Genomic DNA, 27,218 nt, shown 5'->3' on the forward strand with positions numbered 1-27,218 from the left:
TTGGTGGGTGAACAATCCAACGCTAAAATATCACACATTAGGCTATATAAGAACAAGATATACTGACAACAAGACCCACTAGATTCTCAACTAAAGCAAAACTTGGAAAAAACTCCCCTCAAGCACCAGTACCATAAGGAATACAAGGAATTATTAAAGCATCCAATACACTCAGGTGGCAGCTGCGCCTGGCTTCTTACTGGACATAACTGGCTGTTCGTAACGGCCTAACTACACCGGGTCCCGACCGGAGGCGTGACAGGACAATTACACAATTGATTTTATGTACGAATTTGTTAATGTAATGCTGGACCAGGAGACATGTTATCAGGGCGGAAGGGATAGACAACATGTGTCAACTTTGTGAAAGTGTCGGAATACACCATGTGTCAACTTTGTGAAAGTGTCGGAATACACCTTGTGTGAACTTTGTGAAAAAGAAAACATGCACTCCCTTAAACATTATACTGTACAATGTCCCATATTGACTGACTTTCGCCCTCCTGGGCTGAGGTATGCTGAACTCTGTAACTACTATATGAATACTGGAACACTTGATGATATATTGTACTTGTACCCAATACTGACCATGTAATACATTAGTCATACAATGTATGTGATGTATCTATAACCTGAGCTTGTAAAAGCATCTTAATCACCTTAAGTGGTTAAGTGATTAATAACACACTAGTTTCTATAGCAACTATCTTACCCTATCAAAGTTGGAGAGACATTAACATATATATATATATATATATATATATATATATATATATATATATATATATATATATATATATATATATATATATATATATATATATGTATATATATATATATATATATATATATATATATATATATATATATATATATATATATATATATACACGTTAGTTTTAACCCAAATAAAAAAAATAACTCATACATAATGAAATGATAGCTTTATCATTTCATAAGAAAAAAATTAGAACAATTTAAATTCAGGAAAACTTGGCTTATTAGGCAAATCGGGGCTTGCATAGTAGGCCGAGTACTGCGTTCTGGCTACTAGGTACAACACTAGGTGTGTGTGTGTATTCACCTAGTTGTGCTTGCGGGGGTTGAGCTATGCTCTTTCTGCCTGCCTCTTAACAGTCAATCAACTCTTTCTACTACTACTATTTTTTTTCCACATCATACACACACACTCACACACACACACACACACAGACACACACACACACACACACACACACACACACACACACACACACACACACACACACACACTCACACACACTCACACACACACACACACACACACACACACACACACACACACACACACACACACACACACACACACACACTCACACACACACACCAGGAAGCAGCCCGTGACAGCTGACTAACTCCTAGGTACCTATTTACTGCTAGGTAACAGGGGCATAGGGTGAAAGAAACTGTGCCCATCGTTTCTTGCCGGCGCCCGGGATCTAACCCAGGACCACAGGATCACGTGTCCAGCGTGCTGTCTGCTGGGCTGGCCGGCCCCTTACATAGTTGGTGTGTGTGTGTGTGTGTGTATACAGCATGTGTGGATGTGGCCACGTCTGTGGTAGAAAAAAATTGCGAGTCCGGAAAAAATAAACTTAAATATTCCAAGGCCTAGGTAGTATAGCACATATATTTACTATATTAAGCTTCAGATAGCGTTTGTTAGGTCTAGGATGGCTAGGTCAAGTTTCACTAGCAGCATAACTAGGAAAACTTCTCCGGTTTGTCCAAATTCAACAGTACAAAAGTCAACTTTCCATTGGTCCATCAGGCGCATATTTGTACGGTCGACCACATCGTTCCTATAAGTACTTTCATTTTAGGAGGGTGAGCTGCACATGTGGTAGTGGGGGCGCGAGGCTCGGCAGGTGCAGACACCCAGCACAACACGGAGGTGTAAGGGGTGTACAGGAATGTAGGGAGAGGAGGTATGCATTGATGCATTTACTGAGGGAAGAGAGCAACATCGAAAAAATATAGCGAATAAGAAATATGAGAGAGAGTAAGTGTGTGTGAATGAGCGATAGTGTGTAAGTGTGAGATAGTGAGAGAGCGAGTACAAGATAGAGAGTAAGAGTGTGTGAGAGATAGTTTTGTGTGAGTGTGTGTGTGAGAGAGAGAGGGATAGTGAGTGCGTTCGTGTAAACAAAATATACACTGTCGAAATCAATTTGATTCAATTCAATTAATAGTCACTTAAACGATTATATATATATATATATATATATATATATATATATATATATATATATATATATATATATATATATATAATATATATATATATATATATATATATATATATATATATATATATATTATATATATATATATATATATATATTATATATATATATATATATTATATATATATATATATATATATATATATATATATTATATATATATATTATATATATATATTATATATATATATTATATATATATATATATTATATATATATATATATATATATATATATATATATATATATATATATATATATATATATATATATATTAGTATATTTTGGTAGCAGTCTTTCCTGTAGACATATATTATTAAATATGACCGAAAAAGTAAGATTAATAATTCTAACACGAATTTTCTCAATCTTTCGTACATTTCTTTTCACTGTTGGTGGTAATTCAAAAATCAATTCTCCAAAATTCATTTTTATTTCTATTCAACTTCTATTCAATACCCATTGTTTCATGTTCTGGCTTGTGTTGATGAAATTAATACCTTATTAAATACCACCTCACCCCATCCACCTCACTCAAATGTAGATATAAACAAAATCGGAGATGTGTAAGTTCTATTCAGTTGTGTATGTGTTAACTAAAGTCTTTGAAAATGTAATAAGTTTTACGAAACGCGATCAAGTGTCGCGTCAGACTAGAAATAAAAATGAATTTTGGAGAATTGATTTTTGAATTATTTCCAACAGTGAAAAGAAATGTACGAAAGATTGAGAAAATTCGTGTTAGAATTATTAATCTTACTTTTTCGGTCATATTTAATAATATATATATATATATATATATATATATATATATATATATATATATATATATATATATATATATATATATATATATATATATATATATATATATATATATATATATATACAACAACAACATAACCATATTACAGAATATAATCTATATGTATACAAAAAAACTTAGAGATATACATATACCCGCAGGGATGTGTACCACCATTTCTGGGTGTATGTACACCGAGCTTACTTCTGGACAATGTTCACGACTTAAGTGATTGGGCTCGAATCCGAACTTTGTAATTGGTGAGTCACGTAATGTGGTGCCTTAATAACCCTCCCACAGTCGAGAGAACTTAAACCCAACACCAAATCTAACCAACAAAATTCCAATTATATAGCATCTCGATATAGCCTTAAGTGCAGTAATTAATTAATCAATAATATAATTCCAATCATTTTTATTAAACCTTCATGAATGCTCTCGATGCTAACACGTTATATGCATGTTTCCTATGGTTATATATGCTGCAGGAGGGCTTACCTTCGTCTACGGGTTCATATTCAGCGGGGGGGCCATGGCTGGTTAATACTTGTAGCAGTTCGTGTATATATATATGTGTGTGTGACACTTGGGTTAATAGCCCGGTATCCGGCCCTCCAGAGCGGCCCACTCTCAGACCCCCACCGTACTGAGGCGTGCTGCCACCCTCCACCCGGCCCACCGCCCAACATGCTCCCTATACTTATATTTATTCAGCCATTGAGGCTTTAAATATGCTCAATTACTCAGAAAGGCATTCTTGAGAATAGAGCGACTCGTTTGTAAGGTGACACGCAACCCCATAATTTATTTTAATGTTATAGATAGGGTATAAAGTGTGAGTGAATCGTGCGGCCGCCACAGAGATGCCTGAGCGCGTCTAGCGGTTGCCATGGAGACGAGAAACGACCAACGTGTCGTAACGACAAGGGGGGGGGCATGAATTAGTAATGGCCAGACATTGTGTTAAGGATGACCGATGGCTACAACTTACCGCCTACATACAAATTTCAAAACTATTCGATATAATTTTGTAATCACAGTACTAAATTTTGTACTCTTCGAGTATTGCTCCTATATATTATACATATAATATAGCTTCCTATATATTATACATATAATAGAAGCTTAAAAGCTTCACTGAAGGTTGTAACAGAACCTATGAGCACCACACCAGAAACAAATACCTATTTGATATTCCAAGAGTACGACTTAGTCAAACTAGAAATGCTCTACAAATCAAGGGACCCAGAATGTGGAATGACCTTCCCAATTATGTTAAACACTGTACCTCTCTCAACCAGTTTAAGACAAAAACTAAGCACTACCTTAGTTTTTGAATGGATATCGAGGGCACTTGGTGTCAATTGCCGGCTGGAAAGATATTGCAAATCAAATGCAATATCTTTCATAGACAACTGGGAACACTTCTATGGAAGAAATGAAATGTATGCTCGTGATGGGGTGCATCTATCGAGAGCTGGGGTTGTTGCTGTTGCGAACTCGTTAGAAGAAGTGGTTAGAGGTGTTTGTTTGGGTTTAAACTGTTAGTAGATAGAGGTATGGGAATTGATTTGGAGGAAGGAGGTAATAAAAGTATGTGTTTGTGGGAGAAAGGAATTGGCAAAACGATCAGGGAAAGAGAAGGTCCGCAAAATAACAATTCACTTAGGGTATATTACACTAACAGTAGAAGTCTAAGAAATAAAATTAACGAATTAAATGCTCTTGTCTGCACAGAAAAAATAGATATTATTGCACTTACCGAAACGTGGATGAATGTAGAAAATAGAGAACTATTAGCTGAATATCAAATATATGGATTTAAACTATTTCACAGAGATAGATATATTAGACGAGGAGGTGGAGTAGCCATATATGTTAGGGACAATTTGAAATGTAGTCTCAAAGAGGGAATCAAAACAGAGCCACACACAGAAACTATTTGGATTGAATTAAACGAAAAAGCTAATAATATTATAATAGGAGTAATATATAGGCCACCAAATTTAGACAGAATGGAAGCAAAGCATCTATGGGATGAAATATCTAGAGCATCTAGATCTAACAGTATTTATGTCATGGGTGACTTTAATTTTAGCGGAATAAACTGGTTGAACAAAACAGGGAATAGTGAAGCAGAAGATTTTCTAGAATTAATTGACGATTGCTTTCTTACGCAACACATTAAGGAACCAACACGGGAAAATAATATTTTAGATTTAGTGTTAACTAACAGGGAAACGCAAATTAATGACATCGAAATAAGAACATAAGAACATAAGAACAAAGGTAACTGCAGAAGGCCTATTGGCCCATACGAGGCAGCTCCTATTCTATAACCACCCAATCCCACTCATATACTTGTCCAACCCGTGCTTGAAACAATCGAGGGACCCCACCTCCACAATGTTACGCGGCAATTGGTTCCACAAATCAACAACCCTGTTACTGAACCAGTATTTACCCAAGTCTTTCCTAAATCTAAACTTATCCAATTTATATCCATTGTTTCGTGTTCTGTCCTGTGTTGATACTTTTAATACCCTATTAATATCCCCCCGGTTATGTCCATTCATCCACTTGTAAACCTCTATCATGTCACCCCTAACTCTTCGCCTTTCCAGTGAATGCAACTTAAGCTTTGTTAATCTTTCTTCATATGAAAGATTTCTAATTTGGGGAATTAACTTAGTCATCCTACGCTGGACACGTTCAAGTGAATTTATATCCATTCTATAATATGGCGACCAAAACTGAACTGCATAATCTAAATGGGGCCTAACTAGAGCAAGATATAGCTTGAGAACCACACCAGGTGTCTTGTTACTAACGCTGCGATTAATAAATCCAAGTGTCCGATTTGCCTTATTACGAACATTTATGCATTGATCCTTTTGTTTTAAATTCTTACTAATCATAACTCCCAGATCCCTTTCGCAATCCGACTTCGCAATCACAACACCATCTAGCTCGTATCTTGTAACTCTATCATCATTACCTAACCTCAGAACTTTACATTTATCAGCTAAAATAGGTAAAATAGGTACCTGGGTGTTAGTCAGCTGTCACGGGCTGCTTCCTGGGGGTGGAGTGAGGGAGTGAGCTAGGGAGCAGTGATCACAAAGAAATCAGATTTAGCATAGAATGGAATAGACCAGTAGGAGAAAATTCTGTTAAAGTGCCAGATTTTCGAAAAGCTGATTTTAATAGCCTAAGAAATTTTTTGGGTCAAATTGATTGGAAAGTCTTGGGTATGGGGTGTGGGCCGGTCTTGGAGCGAGACATGAACCCAGCGATAGGTGACTTAAATGGGGATTTCGATGTGGATTCAATATATAACTTATTTAAGAATATTCTAAACAAAGCACAGGAACGTAGTATACCATACAAATTGAATAGATCGAATACTAATGACCCAAAGTGGATAACAAAGAATTTGAAGAACCTTATAGGTAAAAAGAGAGCTTGGTACAAAAGGATTAAAAATGGGGAGGTCACTTTAGAACAGGAATTCGTACAACTGGTTAGAAATGTTAAAAAAGAGATAAGGAAAGCAAAAAGAAACTATGAAGTTCGCATAGCAGGGCAAGCAAAGACAAATCCTAAAGGGTTTTTTCAGTTATATCGTACTAAGACTAGGGAAAGGATAGGTCCATTAAAAACTGAGACAGGTCAAATAACAGATAGTGATGAAGAGATGAGTAGTATTTTTAATAAATATTTTGTATCTGTATTTACTAAAGAGGAACTTAACAATATGCCTTCAGCCGAACAAGTCTATGTGGGTGGGGACGAGGACAGGTTGACGAGTTTAGCAGTTACCAGGGAGGATGTTCTTAAACAAATAGTAAAACTCAAACCAAACAAATCCCCAGGGCCGGATGAAGTGTTTGCCAGGGTGCTTAAAGAATGCAAAGAGGAGCTTTGTGACCCACTGTCAACCATATTTAATAAATCAATAGAGTCAGGCAGAGTGCCAGAGTTTTGGAAAGTTGCTAATGTGATACCAGTTTTTAAGAAAGGAGATAGATCACTTGCGTCTAACTATCGACCAATTAGCCTAACGTCTATTGTGGGAAAGTTACTCGAATCTATAATAGCAAATAAAATTCGTCTTCATCTTGAAAAACATAAATTAATAATTGAGTCGCAACATGGTTTTATAAATGGCCGTTCATGTTTAACAAATTTGTTATCTTTTTATTCTAGCATTGTTGAGGCAGTTGATAGTGGTAAGGATTGCGATGTTGTATACCTTGACTTTAGCAAAGCTTTTGATACAGTGCCACATGAAAGACTGATTAAAAAGATAGAGTCTCATGGTATTGGGGGTGCTATATTAAGCTGGATTAGGGCATGGCTATACCAAAGGAAACAGAGAGTTAGTATAAATGGAATCAAGTCAGAGTGGGAAAATGTTGTAAGTGGAGTGCCTCAAGGCTCTGTCCTGGGACCTCTGTTGTTTATAATATATATAAATGATTTAGATTCAGGTTTGAGTAGCAACATTTGCAAATTTGCCGATGATACGAAAATCGGTAGGGAAATTAATTCGGAGGAGGACTCACTATCACTTCAAGTTGATCTAGATAGGGTTTTGAAATGGTCAAAGGATTGGCAGATGCAGTTTAATGCTGATAAATGTAAAGTTCTGAGGTTAGGTAATGATGATAGAGTTACAAGATACGAGCTAGATGGTGTTGTGATTGCGAAGTCGGATTGCGAAAGGGATCTGGGAGTTATGATTAGTAAGAATTTAAAACAAAAGGATCAATGCATAAATGTTCGTAATAAGGCAAATCGGACACTTGGATTTATTAATCGCAGCGTTAGTAACAAGACACCTGGTGTGGTTCTCAAGCTATATCTTGCTCTAGTTAGGCCCCATTTAGATTATGCAGTTCAGTTTTGGTCGCCATATTATAGAATGGATATAAATTCACTTGAACGTGTCCAGCGTAGGATGACTAAGTTAATTCCCCAAATTAGAAATCTTTCATATGAAGAAAGATTAACAAAGCTTAAGTTGCATTCACTGGAAAGGCGAAGAGTTAGGGGTGACATGATAGAGGTTTACAAGTGGATGAATGGACATAACCGGGGGGATATTAATAGGGTATTAAAAGTATCAACACAGGACAGAACACGAAACAATGGGTATAAATTGGATAAGTTTAGATTTAGGAAAGACTTGGGTAAATACTGGTTCAGTAACAGGGTTGTTGATTTGTGGAACCAATTGCCGCGTAACATTGTGGAGGTGGGGTCCCTCGATTGTTTCAAGCACGGGTTGGACAAGTATATGAGTGGGATTGGGTGGTTATAGAATAGGAGCTGCCTCGTATGGGCCAATAGGCCTTCTGCAGTTACCTTTGTTCTTATGTTCTTATGTTCTTCTTATGTACCTAATTAACTCCATGTAACCTACCGTTTAGTTTTTAGTTTAGTTCATTTATTATGCACCCCATACCCATCTTGTGGGCGGTAGTGGAAAGGGTTACAGAGGCACATAATGGGCTCAGGGACTGAACCCCACAATTCATTTAGCTAAGCAAGTTACAATCTTGATGAGCTAGTTACAAAATTCAATATAAGTCATCACATCAACAATGGGTTCGAGATCGACCTCAAGTACAGGTTCCAAATTAAGCAACTGACATATGTGGAGAGCTAGTGTCAAAATTTATATGTTTGTCCTGCACACCGCCCCCCATCCAGTGGGCAGCGGTGGATAGGTTACAATCACTTAGTTACTACCTACAGTTAGCAAACTGGGGATATTTGGCTAAAATTTCTGGTAGCAGATCATTTTGAATGAAATATTGACACATCGCTGGAACATTGGTTATAGAATGATGTATAGTTATAGTAATGATGATAGAGTTACAAGATACGAGCTAGATGGTGTTGTGATTGCGAAGTCGGATTGCGAAAGGGATCTGGGAGTTATGATTAGTAAGAATTTAAAACAAAAGGATCAATGCATAAATGTTCGTAATAAGGCAAATCGGACACTTGGATTTATTAATCGCAGCGTTAGTAACAAGACACCTGGTGTGGTTCTCAAGCTATATCTTGCTCTAGTTAGGCCCCATTTAGATTATGCAGTTCAGTTTTGGTCGCCATATTATAGAATGGATATAAATTCACTTGAACGTGTCCAGCGTAGGATGACTAAGTTAATTCCCCAAATTAGAAATCTTTCATATGAAGAAAGATTAACAAAGCTTAAGTTGCATTCACTGGAAAGGCGAAGAGTTAGGGGTGACATGATAGAGGTTTACAAGTGGATGAATGGACATAACCGGGGGGATATTAATAGGGTATTAAAAGTATCAACACAGGACAGAACACGAAACAATGGATATAAATTGGATAAGTTTAGATTTAGGAAAGACTTGGGTAAATACTGGTTCAGTAACAGGGTTGTTGATTTGTGGAACCAATTGCCGCGTAACATTGTGGAGGTGGGGTCCCTCGATTGTTTCAAGCACGGGTTGGACAAGTATATGAGTGGGATTGGGTGGTTATAGAATAGGAGCTGCCTCGAATGGGCCAATAGGCCTTCTGCAGTTACCTTTGTTCTTATGTTCTTATGTTCTTATGAATTGTCTCTAAATTCACGTATCTTTTCGCACTCCATCACATAGTGACGGAGGGTGTGCGAATAATTTTGTTGACACAGTTTACATTTGGTCAGGTCTACATCAGCAGATAATGAGAATTCCCAGAGATACTTGTAACCGAGTCTAAGCCGAGCAGTAGTAACATCTAGAAGTCTGCTGATTTTATTGGATGATCCATAGATGTGTGGCTCCTCTTGCATGATAGTATGATGATAGATGGAATTACTGGTGTCAATTTCACTTTGCCTCAGATCTACAAGATCTTGTTGAAGTTCTCGGTGTACAGCTGCTCTCAGATTGCTCATTGACAATCCAAGGTTACACTCAACGGCTCCTTTAAAGGCAGATTCTTTGGCTAACTTATCAGCTCTATCATGCATTCGGAGGCCAACATGAGATGGAGACCACATGAAATGGACTCTGTTACCATCCTTAATAATTTTGTTGTATTTGTGTCTAGCTTCGGACACGAGCATGTTACAGTTATGTCTTAAAGAGTTGAGAGCATTTAAGGATGATAAGGAGTCACTTACAATTAATGTATCAAGTTTTGAGACTTGTACACATTTCAGTGCAAGGATCAAGGCAAATAGTTCAGTCTGAAGGGTAGAGGCCCAGTTGTTTATACGGACTCCCCACTCAAAGTATAGGCCATCGCCCATTGTCAGGACAACTGCACTTCCAGCTGCACCCGTGGTGCGGTGTAGGGAACCATCAGTGTATATAATTTGAGAGAGAGAATGCTCTGTGGACAGAGCATCAATATGGCTTAAGGCGTTGAGCTTTGCCTCAAGACGAAGCTTGGGCTGATCTCTAATTTGCTTCTTGGGTGGAAAGGGAGGGATTAAAACTGGAAAGGGTGTAACCTCCCACGGTGCAGGAAAGTGCCGTTGTTGTTTCTCTTGGTACAAATCATGAACCTGATACATTCTGAGTTGAGTTCCAGTTTTTGTTATCCATTTGGAACAATGCTGATCTTCAATAAAGAAATTCTGGAGGGCTTCTGTGCAAGAAGCCCTCCAGAATTTCTTTATTGAAGATCAGCATTCTGTACCCCTATAATGTCAACCCATAAGAACATAAGAACAAAGGTACCTGCAGAAGGCCTATTAGCCCATACGAGGCAGCTCCTATCTATAACCACCCAATCCCACTCATATACTTGTCCAACCCACGCTTGAAACAATCGAGGGACCCCACCTCCACCACGTTACGCGGCAATTGGTTCCACAAATCAACAACCCTGTTACTGAACCAGTATTTACCCAAGTCTTTCCTAAATCTAAACTTATCCAATTTATACCCATTGTTTCGTGTTCTGTCTTGTGTTGATATTTTTAATACCCTATTAATATCCCCTTTGTTATATCCATTCATCCACTTGTAAACCTCTATCATGTCACCCTTAACTCTTCGCCTTTCCAGTGAATGCAACTTAAGCTTTGTTAATCTTTCTTCATGTGAAAGATTTCTAATTTGGGGAATTAACTTAGTCATCCTACGCTGGACACATTCAAGTGAATTTATATCCATTCTAGAGTACGGCGACCAAAACTGGACTGCATAATCTAAATGGGGCCTAACCAGAGCAAGATATTGCTCTGAAAAAAGCAAATTGAAAAAGCCTCCAGATCTTTAGCCCCTGCTATTGCATTGCTCTTCAACAAGTCACTTGAACTCCAAACCTTTCCTGACATTCTAAAAAAAGCGAGAGTAACGCCTGTCCACAAATGTGGTGATCTCACAGATGTTAACAACTACAGGCCTATATCAATCCTGCCTAACTTGTCAAAAATATTTGAAAAACTAATCTACAAGCAGCTTTACTCTTTTCTAGCCAAACACAATATACTTAGCTCTTGTCAATATGGCTTCAGACCCAAAAAAAGCACTAACGATGCACTTATTAGTATGATTAACTTGATTCACGGAGCTCTTGATAAAAAGGAGTTCCCTGTTGGGTTATTTGTGGACCTGCGTAAGGCTTTTGACACTGTTAACCACCAAAACCTTCTTCTTAATTACAACATTATGGAGTCAGAGGTCACTCCCTGCAGTACATTAAGTTTTATCTTACTGAGGGGCTCCAATATGTTTCTGTGAATAATACAATTTCTCCCACCCTACCCATCAACATTGGTGTTCCTCAGGGCAGCATACTTGGCCCTCTCCTCTTTCTCATCTACATTAATGACCTTCCAAATGCCTCCCAACACCTCAAACCAATTCTATTTGCTGACGACACAACCTTCATTTACTCCAGTCCTGACCCCCTTGCTCTAAATGCCACAGCAAATACTGAGCTAAATAAAGTCCATCTTTGGCTAACTGCCAACAAACTCACCCTTAACATTGACAAAACTTTCTATATTCTGTTTGGCAATAAATCCTCTAATCAAATAAATCTCAAAATAAACAATACCCAAATTTGTAACAAATTAGATGGCAAATTCCTTGGCATTCTCATTGACAACAAGCTGAATTTCCAGGGACACATTCTAAATATATCAAAAAAAGTTTCAAAAACTGTTGGCATTCTTTCTAAGATCAGATATTATGTACCCCGCCCTGCCCTGGTGACTCTCTATTACTCCCTTATCTATCCATATCTCAAGTATGGTATTTGTGCTTGGGGCTCTACTACCCAAAATCATTTACGTCCTCTAATTACTCAACACAAAGCTGCTATTAGGACATGTTACGGACCCGAGCCCAGCGTCCGAGCACGGAGCAGTGACGACCGCGCCATCTGTGGATCAGCTCCCGAAACCCCCTCCAAATGGACGACGCCATCTAGTGAGGACGAGAAATACTGGCCACAAGGGCTAGTTTCCCGTCCTGATCAGCTCATGACACAGCCGCTGCTGACCTCTGGTGAGGTGACGCTTAGACAGCAACGCCATCTATGGAGTGGATAGGTGGGCGTTTGGGTCTAAGCCGGTAAGTGAGGTGCCCCAGAGTGGAACTAGTACTGATGACGTGTCTGATTACAGAGTCGACCTGGGACTGCTGTAATGGAAGTTGGATCAGTCTACCCAAGGCAGTCGAAGAGTCTCCACGTGTTTGCTGCAGCAGCTGTGAGTCACCCCCCGGATGAACACTGTGGTGTTGACCTGCCTGTGACGTGGCAGTTGAGGGATTGTCGTACCCGGGGCTGACTGGTGAAGACGCTTAAATACTGGGGTGTTGTGGTGAGGAGAGTGATCTGTGGAATCACACGAGGCTCCTGCCTAGGGCTCGCTACCCTAATATCGGTCGTGGAGTGGCCTACGCAGCGTTGCTGATTGGAACCTGCCAGCTACAGGCTGGATTTGTGGTTGACGGCCTCCACGACGGTGCCCCCAGTGGAACTGTGATTTGGCTGGCCAGGGTAGACTCAAGAGAATCGAAGGATTCATCGTGAGGCCACAAGAGGACCAAGAGCTTAGCATCGTTGAGCACCGTGAACGTCCAGAGTCTTCAGAGGAAGACTACGTTGTACATAATAGTGTTTATTCCTCCCCCGTGTGATAATCTATATATTATTTATGGTGACGGTGATAATTATATTATTAAGTTTTTGCCTTTGTCTCCCTTCCCCTTTAATTTACTTGCGTTACGGATCACATCCCTTGAAAGCCACTACTAGCTTGGGGCCGGATACCCTACCTCTAACAACATCAGAGAAAGAACCCGGTTGCGACCCGAGAGGGCCGTAACAGGACAATATCCAACTCTGGCCCCAGACATCACTCGGTACCCCTACTCAAATCTCTGAATATGTTAGACATTAAGTCACTGCACATTCTCTCATGTGTATTATACATATATAAAACGCTAAACTGTAATGCCAATCCTGACCTCAAAAGCTTCATAGAAGGTTGTAACAGAACCCATGAGCACCACAACAGAAATAAATACAGTTTTGATATTCCTAGAGTACGACTTAATCAAACTAGAAATGCTCTACAAATCAAGGGGCCCAGAATGTGGAATGACCTTCCCAACCATGTTAAAGACTGTACCTCTCTCAACCAGTTTAAGATAAAAACGAAGCTATACCTAATAAATTCCCTGTAACCTACCTTACCCCCTCTATTGTCAACCAATGTCTGTGTTTTTTTTTTTAAGAGCGCTGTTTGTCGACATAATTGTATTTGTGCTGCTTTTTCAGCTATGTTTTCATTCCATGTTTTCATTTTACTCTTTATGCTCAATTAGTATTAAGCTTTAGTCATTTAAGTTTTTCATGCCCGAAACGCTTTGCGTAATAGTGGCTTTAGGCATTGTATGTACTAGCCCTATCTATAAATCCATCACTCTTTGTAAAATCTCTTGTATGTATGTACCTTACCTTGAGGTTACCTTACCTTACCTAAATAAACATTTGATTTGATTAATAATTTTGTTGTATTTGTGTCTAGCTTCGGACACGAGCATGTTACAGTTATGTCTTAAAGAGTGGAGAGCATTTAAGGATGATAAGGAGTCACTTACAATTAATGTATCAAGTTTGGAGACTTGTACACATTTCAGTACAAGGAGCAAGGCAAATAGTTCGGTCTGAAGGGTAGAGGCCCAATTGTTTATACGGACTCCCCACTCAAAGTACAAGCCATCGCCCATTGTCAGAACAACTGCACTTCCAGCTGAGCCAGAGTTTAGTCATCTCTCGTATCAGGAACGGTTGAGGGCCACAGGGCTAACAACATTGCAGACCAGGCATGACAGGACGGATCTCAGCTTTAAAATACTGAACAATTTGGAGGATGTCGATCCGGACAATGCCTTCAGAAGGTCAGATGTAACACGAACGAGGAGCAAAGGGTTCAAACTTAACAAGTTCAATGTAGGACAGAAAACAGGAGATGCTATTCACCCATAGGGTTGTAAACCCGTGGAACCGCCTACCCGCCGAATTATGGGCTATTCATGCCCTTTGCCACCTCTTGGGTGGCTTAATCTTTATCAATCACCCGCCGAAGCTGTTAACGCCAAACTCTGCTGGGTTTTAAAATACAGCTAGAAAAGATCATCAGGGCAAATGGGGGGTACCTTTGACAAGCCGCCGGCTTCCTGTCCTCATCGAAGTAAATTTACCCTCAGGTAAATTCAGATACAGAAATGCTAGAAGGCGGGGCATGAAGAGCTAGACCTCACTTCTCCATAGACATCTTGAGGTTATCTTGAGATTCTCCATAGACACTGTTAGATAAGTACATACATATAGGCTGCTTAATTGTCCCCGACAAAATGAATTATTAATTATGTGTTTTTTAAATAAAATTTTCTTATAAATTTGTATTTTCTTATTATTATTAAGAGCAAAACAGTATATTGGTGCGATCATATATACGTGCGTAGCCTTTTGTATATCATGGTTATGTGCCAAATATATGGTGATATTGAGGGAACATAAAGACAGACTAACTTTTGACCTAAACTCCGTAACCCTTCATAGAGGTTATGGTAGCCGCATCACACTTCATCAGTGTTAGTATTCAAAAACAAAAAAATATAAGTGCCTCAAATTTAATTCAGGTTATGTTTATAATTTTTGAATATCTACAGCTTTAAATATTTCTTGGAGTCTTTTAGCTAAATTTAATAACTTGCTGTAAGTAATGTTACTACAAAATTTATCCTGACATAATTTAACAGGTCAATAAACGGCTTATAATTATCTTTAGGCGGCGCCCTAGTTCATCATAGGAAAACATACATAGGCCGTCAACTGACAGCTGGTACAATATAAACATCGTAATCTGAAGTAAATAAGAATCAAAGAGTCTATAGAAGATTCAAAGTTTCTAAATAGGATTAAATCAGTACTTTAGATATTTGAAGACACTTCTGATCCTCACTTGTTAATATTTAGTACCGTTGTCATTTTGTCTATGGAATCATTTTTTTGCAATATCGTCTGCCCTTGCTGAGGTTTGAAGTCGTGGGGTTAGATATTGGTGTTGGGAGCGGTCGCCATGTTACGCAGGTCGTGGTGTTGCGTAGCGTGTGTGGCGTAGTGTGTGGGCGAGCACTCCAGCGGCGGGTGTCCAGGTCCTCCCGTCTGGAGTGACTTAGAGCCGGTAGCGTGTGCACTCTAGTTCCCGTTGTGGGTATGTTGGTGATGCAATGTATTACGCTTCCAGTGTGCTCTCTCTCTGACACGTGTCTCACCTTATTATGCACTTCTGAGAATTTTGCAATGGTCTGTAATTGCTACTGAGGCTGAATTAGACTGTGTGAGATACAGTCTTGATTTTGTACTTGCCATGTGCAGACACTTGAGGAGAGTTATAAGTGTGAGTGTGGCAAGATCTCTTCAGACAGAGGAAGTTCATCAACAGTAGCACCTTGGACTGATACCTCATGAAACCAAAAACTTCACATTCAACCAGTTTCTCTATTCCCTTGACTGACCTAACCAAACCCAAAAGAACCTAATTTTATCAACTTTTTTTTTTTTTAATTTTTTGAGTGCTACAACAAGTTTAGACTAATCAGAGATATTTTTATGTATGACATTTAATTTATTAAATTCCAGTCTTGGTGTTTAAAGTTGTTGTGCAGTTTATGAGAACCAATTGATTATTATTTTGTCAAATCAGAATGCTTTGCTTGCCACCAACTTTCATTTAAAAAGTTCTGTACTAATGATTGCATATGCTTAAGATTGGTTGGGGTTGATTAGGTTAACCAATTCATCTTTAATTCTAGTAAGTATATATATATATATAATATATAATTATATTATATTATATTTATATATATATATATATATATATATATATATATATATATATATATATATATATATAATTATATTATATTATATATTATATTATATAATAATACTAATTTGAATAGAGTATATAAAAACATAATAACAGTGAAATTTAGAAGACACATTGTGAATTACACATTGTATTTCATGTGACAGTTTACAGTATAATAAAGGTAACGTTAATAATGTAAACAAACGTTTTTCTCCATAAGCAAATAGTAATTTGAAATGGTTTCCTTTTTTCTTTTTTTAATTTTTGAGTGTTCTGTAGATGTCCAGAGCAGTAAAGAATGTAACCAGCAATTACATTTCCATTAGCTGTGTATAACTCGTGATTTGATAAAATATGCAAATGGTCTGCCGTACCTGTCAAGAAGCCACTGTAATCTGATCTGCCGTAATTTTATAAATAAAATACTACTAATAATAATATATATAAGACTAACACATTTATAAATAGATATTTCTAGTATTTAAAATACTTTCCGGTAGGGCAGTAGAGATTAGATCATTTTTAAAACCCCTTAGTATTAGCATGCACTATAAAATTCAGTAGCCAGTGCAGTCGATTGACAACCAAAAGTCTTTGGTTCAGTTCCCATGTTGGGTGAGATATTTAGCAAGGGTTTCCTTTTGCCTGATGCCCCTTCAATTAGCAGTAAGTACCTGCTAGTTACCAAATTTCTGGTTAAAATTAAAGGTTAAGTGCCACTATTATTTGCATTTTTCAAGCAATGGAATTCCATATGTATATTTTCAAAGCTAACTAGTTCATTAACAGTAACACCAATTTGTTTTAAGATTTGCAAGGTGAAGTGAGGTTTTCTTGATCAGAATGCTAGCTTATATTAAGATGCTGCTCTATAAAAACAGTACAATACCATGTTTATTTGTAATGAGCAAAAAATTAAGCAATACAGTATGAGAGTTATTATATCTCTTCGTTAGGGTAGGGTTTTATATAACATGCTGGTCACCAGAGTCCATCCACTTCTGTCTAAAAGACCCTATAATGCATGTATTGACGGATAGAATGAGAGCACAGAAATATCAGGAATGAAAAAGTTGAATTAATATTAAACCTTGATTTTCCATTACTGTGCACATTTCCTAATAAACTTAAAAATATTTTGATAAAGTTCGGTGGAATTTTATTTACTTTCTACTCGTGCAGAAAGACACAAGCAGGAGCTTTGAGAGGTGCAGTATAGATAAAAAAATGGCATAATATGAAAAGCAAAACACCAGTTGAAAGGATGAATCATTGCAAATGAGTGATTGTCAATGACAGTCAGTGACTCAATGAGTCATTGAGTCAAACACATACCAGCAAAAAAGGTAAAGGATGAAGAAAGTTCATAATTGAGACTGAGATCTGTCCAGGATCACCCGAATAAATTCTCTGCAGGGCACAAACCCTTCAGTCCATCACCACCAATGCAAAGACAACTGGGCCACGTGGACAAGAAACTGTCATGCTCCTGACACAATGGGCAAAGGGCAGGAGGAAACATAGTACAGTTGACAGCCACAAAGGAAAAAATACTGAGAAAACTCCTGAAAAACTTGGGCAGCCGCCTTCCTATCAAAGACTGGGCTAGGATTCATCAGTCATTTATGCAAATACTCATCAATCATTTATGCAAACAATTAAAAAACCTGTCCATCTTGTTGTAATTGTGGCTGCTATGTTTACATTTATTAAGAAATATATGAGTTCCAAAGCTTCACAATCCAAGATTATTTTTATTATAAACAGTCTAGTAGTGCTTTGGAGCTTGTAAATTATAATAAATAAATACAGTAAGCTTGTAAACTATAATAAACTATGTAAACTTTAAATAAACAATAAAGCAAAAAACAAAAACAAAAGGAAGGGGGTGGTAGGAGAAAAGCACACAGAAACTGTATTGGAGGGGACCTACATTCCCTCTAATGCGTTATGTGTGGTTTCCTCCGAGGCTATGGGTCCCCCTTCTTCCAGCCAGAGGTGGTACTCCCTTCCTTTTTGTTTTATTTATATATAATATATTTATAATTTGTTTACCTATTTTAACAACCTTATTCTTATTTCCTCAGCTCTTATGTAAGGAAGAAAATTGTTAAAAACCATCTTTACTGCTTGAATCTCATGTGATTGTTAACCTGTTTTTACAGTGTGAAGCCAGGAGGCGCAGAGTTAATGGCTGGGCATCACCATGGGTGCCCCATGTCCTCATCAGTACATCATAGACAAAAATTTCAGTGCCAGACTTCTAGCTGAGAAAAGAGAGGTATGTTGATTTTTTGCATAATATGCCTAAGGCTGCAGGTTATGTTCATGTGTGTGGTGGACATATGTATACATTATTGTTTGAGGTTCATTATTTAATAGGAGACATTGTATAATTAGATTTTAGATTTGTACAAGTTTAACTCCCATAGGTTTGTACAGTAGTTGAAAAGACAAAGGTACGATCATATAGAAGTTTCATGCAATTTATTTTTGCAATTAACTTAAAGATGAGGAAGAGGTACTCTGATGGTTGTATTACCCTGGTTGGGGATGTGATTGTCTAATAATTTCTCTGACCCAAATGCATTATGTTGTCCTAACCTAATACTTGGCATTTCATTATAGGTCACATGTGAATGGTGTGGTGCTGCAGGCTCGAGCCTAAGGTTGTGTTTATACTCGGGGTGCCTGCGGGTTGGGTGTGGCGAGGGCCGCGCTGACCACTCCACCTTCCACAACAACCAGTTTCCCTCTCACTGTATCACCTTAAATTTAACTTCCTTACGATCATGGTGCTACATGTGTGAAATGGAGGCAAGTTACTTGCAATACTGACATGTCTCTGTGGGAACTTTCATGATCACAAAGTTATTAGTAATTTTATTAATTTTTTCTTTCTTTAAAAGGTCAAATATTTTGTTAAATGATACCTGATGTGGAAACTGTTTTTAGGCACCTATCAAAAGTATAATTTTCAAGGCGAATGACTTTTATACAATGATTGTGACATATATTGTACAGCAAAAAGTATGAAATGGGTAAGGCAGTATTAGGTAAGTTAATGTGTAATGACATAACGTTAACTAATTAGACTCCTTAGTGTGGCATTTAATTGTACAGTATGTTCTTATTGCTTTTTATTTTGTTGTAGGTAACTTCGTCTGTCATGGCAAGTCTCAGCATACCACCAGGCCAACAGCAGCATTTAGGAGGGCCAATCAGTGCTCCTGGTGTGGCTGTTGCTCAGCCAATCACACCTAGTCAGTCTAGTGCTGAAGATGATGATGATGACGAAGATGAAGGAGAAGAGGTGAAAGCCAAAGGTTAGTTAATCTGTCATTATTCAGAGCATGCCTACCTATTGTCATAATGTTTAGATTCTTGACAAATTATACAGATTTTAACAATTCTGACTGGATTGAACAACAGGTGTACAACTGTGCAAAATTGTTTTCAAGGGCATGAATTGAATAATAATTGGCTTTTAATTATGTACTGTTTTGACAAAACATAATATAAAATTCAGGTATTTAATTTGAAAAAATTATGGGTTGATCAATAAAATAAAACTGCATCATATTATAAATATTTCAGCATTCAAAAATATGCAATTAAAAAAGTGAAATGTGATTGAATGTAATTCACATTTAATTGCAGGATTGGTTGGTCTGCGCAACCTGGGCCTTACTTGCTACATGAACTCAGCTCTTCAGGCAATGAGCAACTCTGTTCCTCTAGCTCAGTTTATGATTGAATGTCCAGCATTCTTACGCAATGATAGAAAATCTCCTGGCCTTTCTCGACCTTTTCAGAGATTAATGGTCGAGATGTGGCATAAAAAAAGACCAAGTTTTGTCACTCCATCTCTGCTTTACCATGGATTCAAACAGGTGAGTAGCTATGTAAAGCATATCCTGCTGATGTATTGTATTGATTTACTCCTGTATTTCTATTTTGTTTCGAGTGCTGTTGCTAAAGCTGACAATGAGTGCTTGAGGTTGATAGGTAAATATATAAGCATCATTCTTCTTAAAACTCGATTTGGCATTTTCATGGGGCAGGGAGGCATTATGCTTTAGTGGTGGGACGATAGTTCCCAGCTCATTCATCTTGTGCTGTCACGGATAATACATATTACAATATATATACACAGCTGTTTGTGCCACTGAAGGGGGTCAACAATATTAGCATGTTCCTATGTGTGGTACTGAAATAGTGTGTATTACAGTATAATGCATTTAAGACACATTGTGTAGATACTACAGGGTCCTGGCAGTACAATTGGGTTCGTTCTCGACGCACAATCTAGAATTTCGAGAATTCCGAATCCTGGGCTGGACAGAAGTGGTTGGGCACATTTCCTTTCACCTAACGAGTCTGTTCACCTAGCAGTAAGTAGGTACCCTTGAGTTAGTCAGCTTGTTGTGGGGCTGTATCCTGGGCGGGGTTAGTAATTCAACTTGGGGAGGGGGGTAACTCGATAAAAGCCTAATGTGTATGAACACACTGGCTTCTTGTCCCCCGACACAGTGAATTATAATCATTATAACTTAAGAAATAATACTTATCTGCACTGCTGAGAAACTATTTAACCTATTTATGTATAGATTTTAAGTTTTTAATTTATACTGTACATGTACAGGCAGAGACCCTTCAACAAATGGGTTACATTCCAAAAATGTGCTTGTATCGTGTTTGTTTGGAACGCAGAATGAGATTTCCCATAGACACAGCTGCTATAAATGGAGAATACGTTTACCAGACCACTAAAAGTAAATACAAAACCAATATTTTGGGGACAAAAAAAGCTTATTATTTACCTTGAATGGAATTGTCTTGCTTGTCAAAATTGGCTGTTTTTGAGGAGTAGAGAGAGATATAGTTGTTGGAAGAGGTAGCGGAAGGTGGTGGGAGGTGATATGTCTGTGGCGTAGGATAGCTGGTCATTTTCAGTGTCAATGGCTGCGTTTGATATGGGAAATGATGGATGGTTGACAAACTCTTGGTGGTCATCATTAGTGTCACTGCCGTAGAACTCAAATGTTTTTGGGTCACACTCATTCTTGTGAGTGTTTCCTGTCAGGGTTTTGCCCTTGTGGTTGTACCTGCTGTGTGTTGGTGCGGTGGCCAGGAATAAGCTGTACTTTGGGCTGCATGTGTTCTCTTCCTAGGCGCCCTGTAAGTACTTCCCTTGGATCTCGAGGTTATCTTCCCTTGGGCTTTCGGGTTCTCGCTCCCGTAGGGGTTGCTGTCGCTTGGAATTCATCAGTCGTGACTTTGTCCTGGTACAAACTAGTGACGGAACTTTCCTCTCATATCACTAAATATCTTCTGCACTTTCCACAGTCTGTCCTGTCTGTCTTCATTATCATTGTTCTCAAAGTGCAGGCACCTGAGAAGCAGCAGGAACCTATCACGTGACATGTACCAGTTGAATACAGGGGATGGAACGAGGCTGTCTTTGCTCCAGTAATCCTGGATCACGTGTTTTTCTGAGTTTCATCATCATTCACAACGCTTAAAACACATACATTTCCTCATTTGTCGTGTCTTTCCATCGTGTCATGCAAGAGGCAGGTAAAATGCCAAGAGTCAATGAGGCTGGGAGCATATCTCTTCGTCTCAGGAACGAGATGGTCCATGAATTCCTGATCAAAATTCGCTATAAAATAGTCAATTTCAGCCATATCATCAGCAGTATAGGAAAATGAGGGTGTCACACCAACATCAGTACCATCAAATGTTGACATTTTTGGGACAAAAGTCTCACAATCCTCCCACACAAGTACACCAGTGGTTTTGGTTTTGGCACCAACACCACAGCCACCACCAGCATGGGCCCCGAAAACATGGCTCCGTCGTCTCGTGCTACAGCTGTGTATGGGTATGCCAGAAGATGAGTGTGTTTTGCATAGTATAGGCCTACCACGAAAACCTGATGTCGAGAGATCACTGTCGTCTTTGTCCTCAGGCCGTGTGACTCGCTGCTGCTTACCTCTGCATTTTGCTGGGGCAGTAAAACCCTGCCTAGTAACACCACCGCTGCTTGTCACTGTCACTGAAGCCCGAGAATGATTCATCACAGTAGTATCACTAAATAAACTCACATCAGGGGACACACATGGTGATTGGTGTGACTAGTGGCGTTGACCAGGGTGGCAAGGCAGCCCGGGTGACGCGCGTGTACTGTACGCACCCGCAACATCGTCCACCTCCGTATCCCCATTACTCGAGTCCGGCCCCTGTGTTAGGTCTTTTTCAGGACTGTAGTCTGTCATCATCCATTGCTCCATCATCATACAATATGTCCCATATTTCGTCCTCTGAGAGTCGTTTTGCTAGACCGTGGCTGACCGTGGACTGGGAGCTCAAAGACGATATGTCAGACATGGTTACTTCCTTGAAAGTGAGGGTCCCCAAGGCCCTGGGGCATGCTGGGATTTTTTTCAAAATGATGGATGATCACTGGAGGCCTCGGGCATCCATTTCATACTTGTCACCACGAGCCACTTTTGAATTGTACACTATACCTATGAGAGCCCTGAAGCGTATTGTGCACCACCCATCAAAAGCCTCAAGGCGCGTTGTGCATGCAGTGGTTGAAGTTGCTTGCCAAATTAGTATTCTTTTTTATTTTTTAATATATTTTTAGATAATGAAGTACTGTATATTATTAATTGAGGATACAGTAGTTTGTATAGAGAAGTTAACTATTAAATTACAGTACATTTGTACTGTGTATCAAATTTCCATTCAGCATCCTATCTGTATTATTGTCTGCCATACTCATAGATCCACTCGCTGCTAAGTCTTGCTTTGCTAGACATTGCTAACAAACAAAAATATAGAAAATTAGAAGATAGAATACAACAGTGTTATTGGTTTTTTATCATAACAATCAGATTTGCTTTTGTTGCAGTTATACCCAATGTTTCGTGGGTACACACAGCAGGATTCTCAGGAGTTTCTTCGATACTTCATGGATCAGCTTCATGAGGAACTGCGAGAGCCTCGGGTAATGTCACATGAGGATGAAGAGAGGGAAATTGAAGGTAAGTTTGCATTGTTTGCCACAAAATAGCCACACAAGCTCTTTGAAAAGGAAAAATTGCTCAGCTGACTATAGTTGGTACTATACTTTATATAAAAAGTGTATTACAATCCAGTTTAGGATAGTGAAAGCTTATTAATACGGTATATTCATAAGAATCTGGTATTCAGAGAGCCAAAACTACTTCTTCTACAACCTTGCCTCTGTGAGGGGGCCAGGTTCTGGCTCGTGGTCCCCGGTAGACTAGAACTCCACCCACATTGTCTGATGCAAAATAGTTAGAGTATCCATATCAGCCATGGATAGCTCCGGGGAGCCTCCGGGACTCGCCCAGAAAAAGGCGTTTCATTACATTCAACGCTGTTTTTTTGCGTGTTTTGACATCCAGCCTCAGAACTGCAGGGTGGATAGCCGGGACAGGGATCTGGGGCTTCCCCTTTCTCCCTCATGAGGAGGGGGTGGGGTTGCGCAGACAGTGGTGCGCTGACATGGTGACATCGTGCTAGCTTGCTCGTTTTCATTTGGGGAGTTCTGTCCACTGGTTCGGCTTTCAGTAACAATATTTTAACCAGAATAGGGGTTTGTTTTGTGGTGCGTACCTTTCTGGGTGCCAGACCTGGTCGCTGGCAGACATAGAATGCTTCCAACCACACGGGTTTCTATAGGCCATTGCTCCACGTGCCTCTGAGGGTGCCAGGATCTGACTCGTGGTCCCTGGTTGGCCTATAATAACATGTGCATTGACTGATGCCAGGATCAAGTAAATTCATATCAGCCCGGTTAGCTCCGGGAAGCCTCTGGGTCTCATCCAGAAAATGGCGTTTCATTATATTCAACACTGGTATTTTTTTAGTTTCCTGTGATCAGAGACTGCATTTTAACAATATAAGAGAAAAAAAAATTTTGCAAAGAATTTATTTTCAGCGCACAGCAGGAATGTCATATTACTGCGTAAGGCTGCGCAGCATAGTGGTTAAGGCTCTGTGTGCAATATATTGTTTGAAAAGTAGGAGTCTACCCGAGCATAAAACACACTTCCAGCCAGACACCACCAACAACAGTATTAGGTATCCGCAGAGTCTGGACAAATGTACAGGTTTGCTAATATTCCATAGTTGGCCAACTTCAGGTAATATTAAATGTAATGTACAATTTATTAGTGGCTCTGCACATGATAAACAAAATAGATTACAGAAGTTTGTGAATAATTATTACAATACCTAATGATTATTTACCATACAATTAGTGCATTGATTTGACTTGGATGAATAGCTGAAAATAACATAGCATAATGCCGTTGGTACTAATATATTTGAGAGAGTTGGCAGTGTTAATCCAGAGAAACGATGTAAACTTGTATCCTGTGTAGAAGTGGAAGGGACAGCAAAATCCCTACATGCTGCACTTGAAATCTTTTGTACTGTACAGTATTTTTTCTTTCAACTTCATGCAGTATTGATTTATTAATAAAGTTAAGAATCTGATTGCAGATGAAGAAGACCTGTCAACAGGGAGCCTCTCAGAGCGGGAGGAATCACAGTCCGAAGCAGAGTATGAGACATGCGATTCAGGGGTATCAGAGCAGTCCTCGGAGTCATCGGATCACCACCCCAGCAAGAGAAAGAAGCGGCAGCATGTGGGGGTGGACATGGAAAGTGGAATCACTCTAAGGAATAGCAATCGGTAAGAGTAATTTTTGCTTATCACACTTTTCAGGGGGTGGGGGGGGGGGTCAGTCTTTATTCTTGCACACAATAAAAATGCATTATCATATTACATACTGTACCTATATATTACTACTCTACTAAAAAAAAATACTGTATTACATTTATTATTTACCTAATTGTTGGAGTTATGTCCATCTTGAAGTTTCATAGAGTTGTGAATGCTGCACAATAAATACGTACTGTATTATGCCGTTAGCACTGTGTTGATTAAGTAGTTCTGCTGTATGTTGAGTACTACAATACTGCTTATGAAAACTATTTTACACTAAAATTTCTGTACTGCAACCTTAATTTGAGCACTAACACTATGTACTTAAATTTAACACTTATTCTAACTGTACACTCCACACACGATGTTCTTAGATGTTTGCATCAGCTTTGCTAGTGCTCGTTGCTGCTGTGTTTACTTCAGTTGCTTCTGAGCTGGTGCTGGCTGCTGTTGTACCAGTGCTGGGTACGGCTGTGCTCGTCCTGGGTACGGCTGTGCTCGTCCTGGGTACGGCTGTGCTCGTACTGGGTACGGCTGTGCTCGTGCTGGGTACGGCTGTGCTCGTGCTGGGTACGGCTGTGCTCGTGCTGGGTACGGCTGTGCTCGTGCTGGGTACGGCTGTGCTCGTGCTGGGTACGGCTGTGCTCGTGCTGGGTACGGCTGTGCTCGTGCTGGGTACGGCTGTGCTCGTGCTGGGTACGGCTGTGCTCGTGCTGGGTACGGCTGTGCTCGTGCTGGGTACGGCTGTGCTCGTGCTGGGTACGGCTGTGCTCGTGCTGGGTACGGCTGTGCTCGTGCTGGGTACGGCTGTGCTCGTGCTGGGTACGGCTGTGCTCGTGCTGGGTACGGCTGTGCTCGTGCTGGGTACGGCTGTGCTCGTGCTGGGTACGGCTGTGCTCGTGCTGGGTACAGCTGTGCTCGTGCTGGGTACGGCTGTGCTCGTGCTGGGTACGGCTGTGCTCGTGCTGGGTACGGCTGTGCTCGTGCTGGGTACGGCTGTGCTCGTGCTGGGTACGGCTGTGCTCGTGCTGGGTACGGCTGTGCTCGTGCTGGGTACGGCTGTGCTCGTGCTGGGTACGGCTGTGCTCGTGCTGGGTACGGCTGTGCTCGTGCTGGGTACGGCTGTGCTCGTGCTGGGTACAGCTGTGCTCGTGCTGGGTACGGCTGTGCTCCTGCTGGGTACGGCTGTGCTCGTGCTGGGTACGGCTGTGCTCGTGCTGGGTACGGCTGTGCTCGTGCTGGGTACGGCTGTGCTCGTGCTGGGTACAGCTGTGCTCGTGCTGGGTACGGCTGTGCTCCTGCTGGGTACGGCTGTGCTCGTGCTAGTTGATTTTCTCCTACTAGTTTTTGCAAAATATTGCTTCATTTTTTACATTAATAAGGCACTATTAGTAAGGCCCTGATATATTTTGTTGTATAACAATACAGCTGTAGTAAAAAAATGGTAAATTCCACAATTATTCTTCCACCGGCGGATAAATAAGTCGATCACAGACAAAACTAAGGACACTGGGTGCCTACTGTATGAACGCAGATGAGGTCTGTACACCCTACCGTAGGCTGGTGTTTAAGCCAGATCCAGTAACATAAATTTCTCCCAAATATTAGATTTACATCAAATTGTATATTTTTGGGGTATATATTTAGTTTAGTAACATTATTACGATAATAAAAGCTATAAAAAATACTTATTTTAGAACTGATTTATTAATTTTATTATTTTGAAGCCGTAGGTCACTGAACTGTGGCGATGAAATCGAACAAAACAAGCATGGTGTTGTGTGGACATGGATTAGACCCGTCCACTCGCGCTGGAGTTGTGCCGCCAATAACATGAATAATTTCTCAAATGGCAGATATCTGTCATATTACAGTATATATTTGGTCTTATTTAGTTTAGTTTAATTAGGATTATAAAGAGTTATTAAAACACTAGTTTTAGAAATAATTTATTAATCTGAAACGTTCAAAGTCATG

At 39.5% G+C, this 27,218-nt stretch overlaps 2 protein-coding genes across 6 annotated transcripts in view; one reads left to right on the top strand and one right to left on the bottom strand.

The window, feature by feature from the left end:
• Window positions 1–3,723, bottom strand: part of LOC123763913 (uncharacterized) — a 144,361-nt gene extending 140,638 nt beyond the window's left edge. For all 3 annotated transcript variants that reach the window (XM_069330176.1, XM_069330178.1, XM_069330175.1), the window contains exon 1: window positions 3,589–3,723. The gene's annotated coding sequence lies outside the window, so the exon portion shown is untranslated. The remainder of the gene's footprint in view (window positions 1–3,588) is intronic.
• An 11,870-nt stretch (window positions 3,724–15,593) lies between these two features.
• LOC123764026 (ubiquitin carboxyl-terminal hydrolase 20) overlaps window positions 15,594–27,218 on the top strand; it is a 32,295-nt gene continuing 20,670 nt past the window's right edge. Inside the window, exons 1-7 of one of the 3 annotated variants that reach the window (XM_045751479.2) lie at window positions 15,594–15,632; window positions 18,637–18,752; window positions 19,100–19,288; window positions 19,626–19,797; window positions 20,132–20,364; window positions 23,394–23,526; window positions 25,016–25,208. In XM_045751479.2, coding sequence (XP_045607435.2) covers window positions 18,678–18,752; window positions 19,100–19,288; window positions 19,626–19,797; window positions 20,132–20,364; window positions 23,394–23,526; window positions 25,016–25,208 — 995 coding nt within the window. In that variant the 5' untranslated portion in view covers window positions 15,594–15,632; window positions 18,637–18,677. Of the gene's footprint in view, window positions 15,812–18,636; window positions 18,753–19,099; window positions 19,289–19,625; window positions 19,798–20,131; window positions 20,365–23,393; window positions 23,527–25,015; window positions 25,209–27,218 lie in introns of all 3 variants that reach the window. The other 2 variants (XM_045751477.2, XM_045751478.2) reach the window with 2 other exon arrangements.

This window comes from Procambarus clarkii, chromosome 23, assembly GCF_040958095.1.
Source record: "Procambarus clarkii isolate CNS0578487 chromosome 23, FALCON_Pclarkii_2.0, whole genome shotgun sequence".
Classification (NCBI taxonomy): domain Eukaryota; kingdom Metazoa; phylum Arthropoda; class Malacostraca; order Decapoda; family Cambaridae; genus Procambarus; species Procambarus clarkii.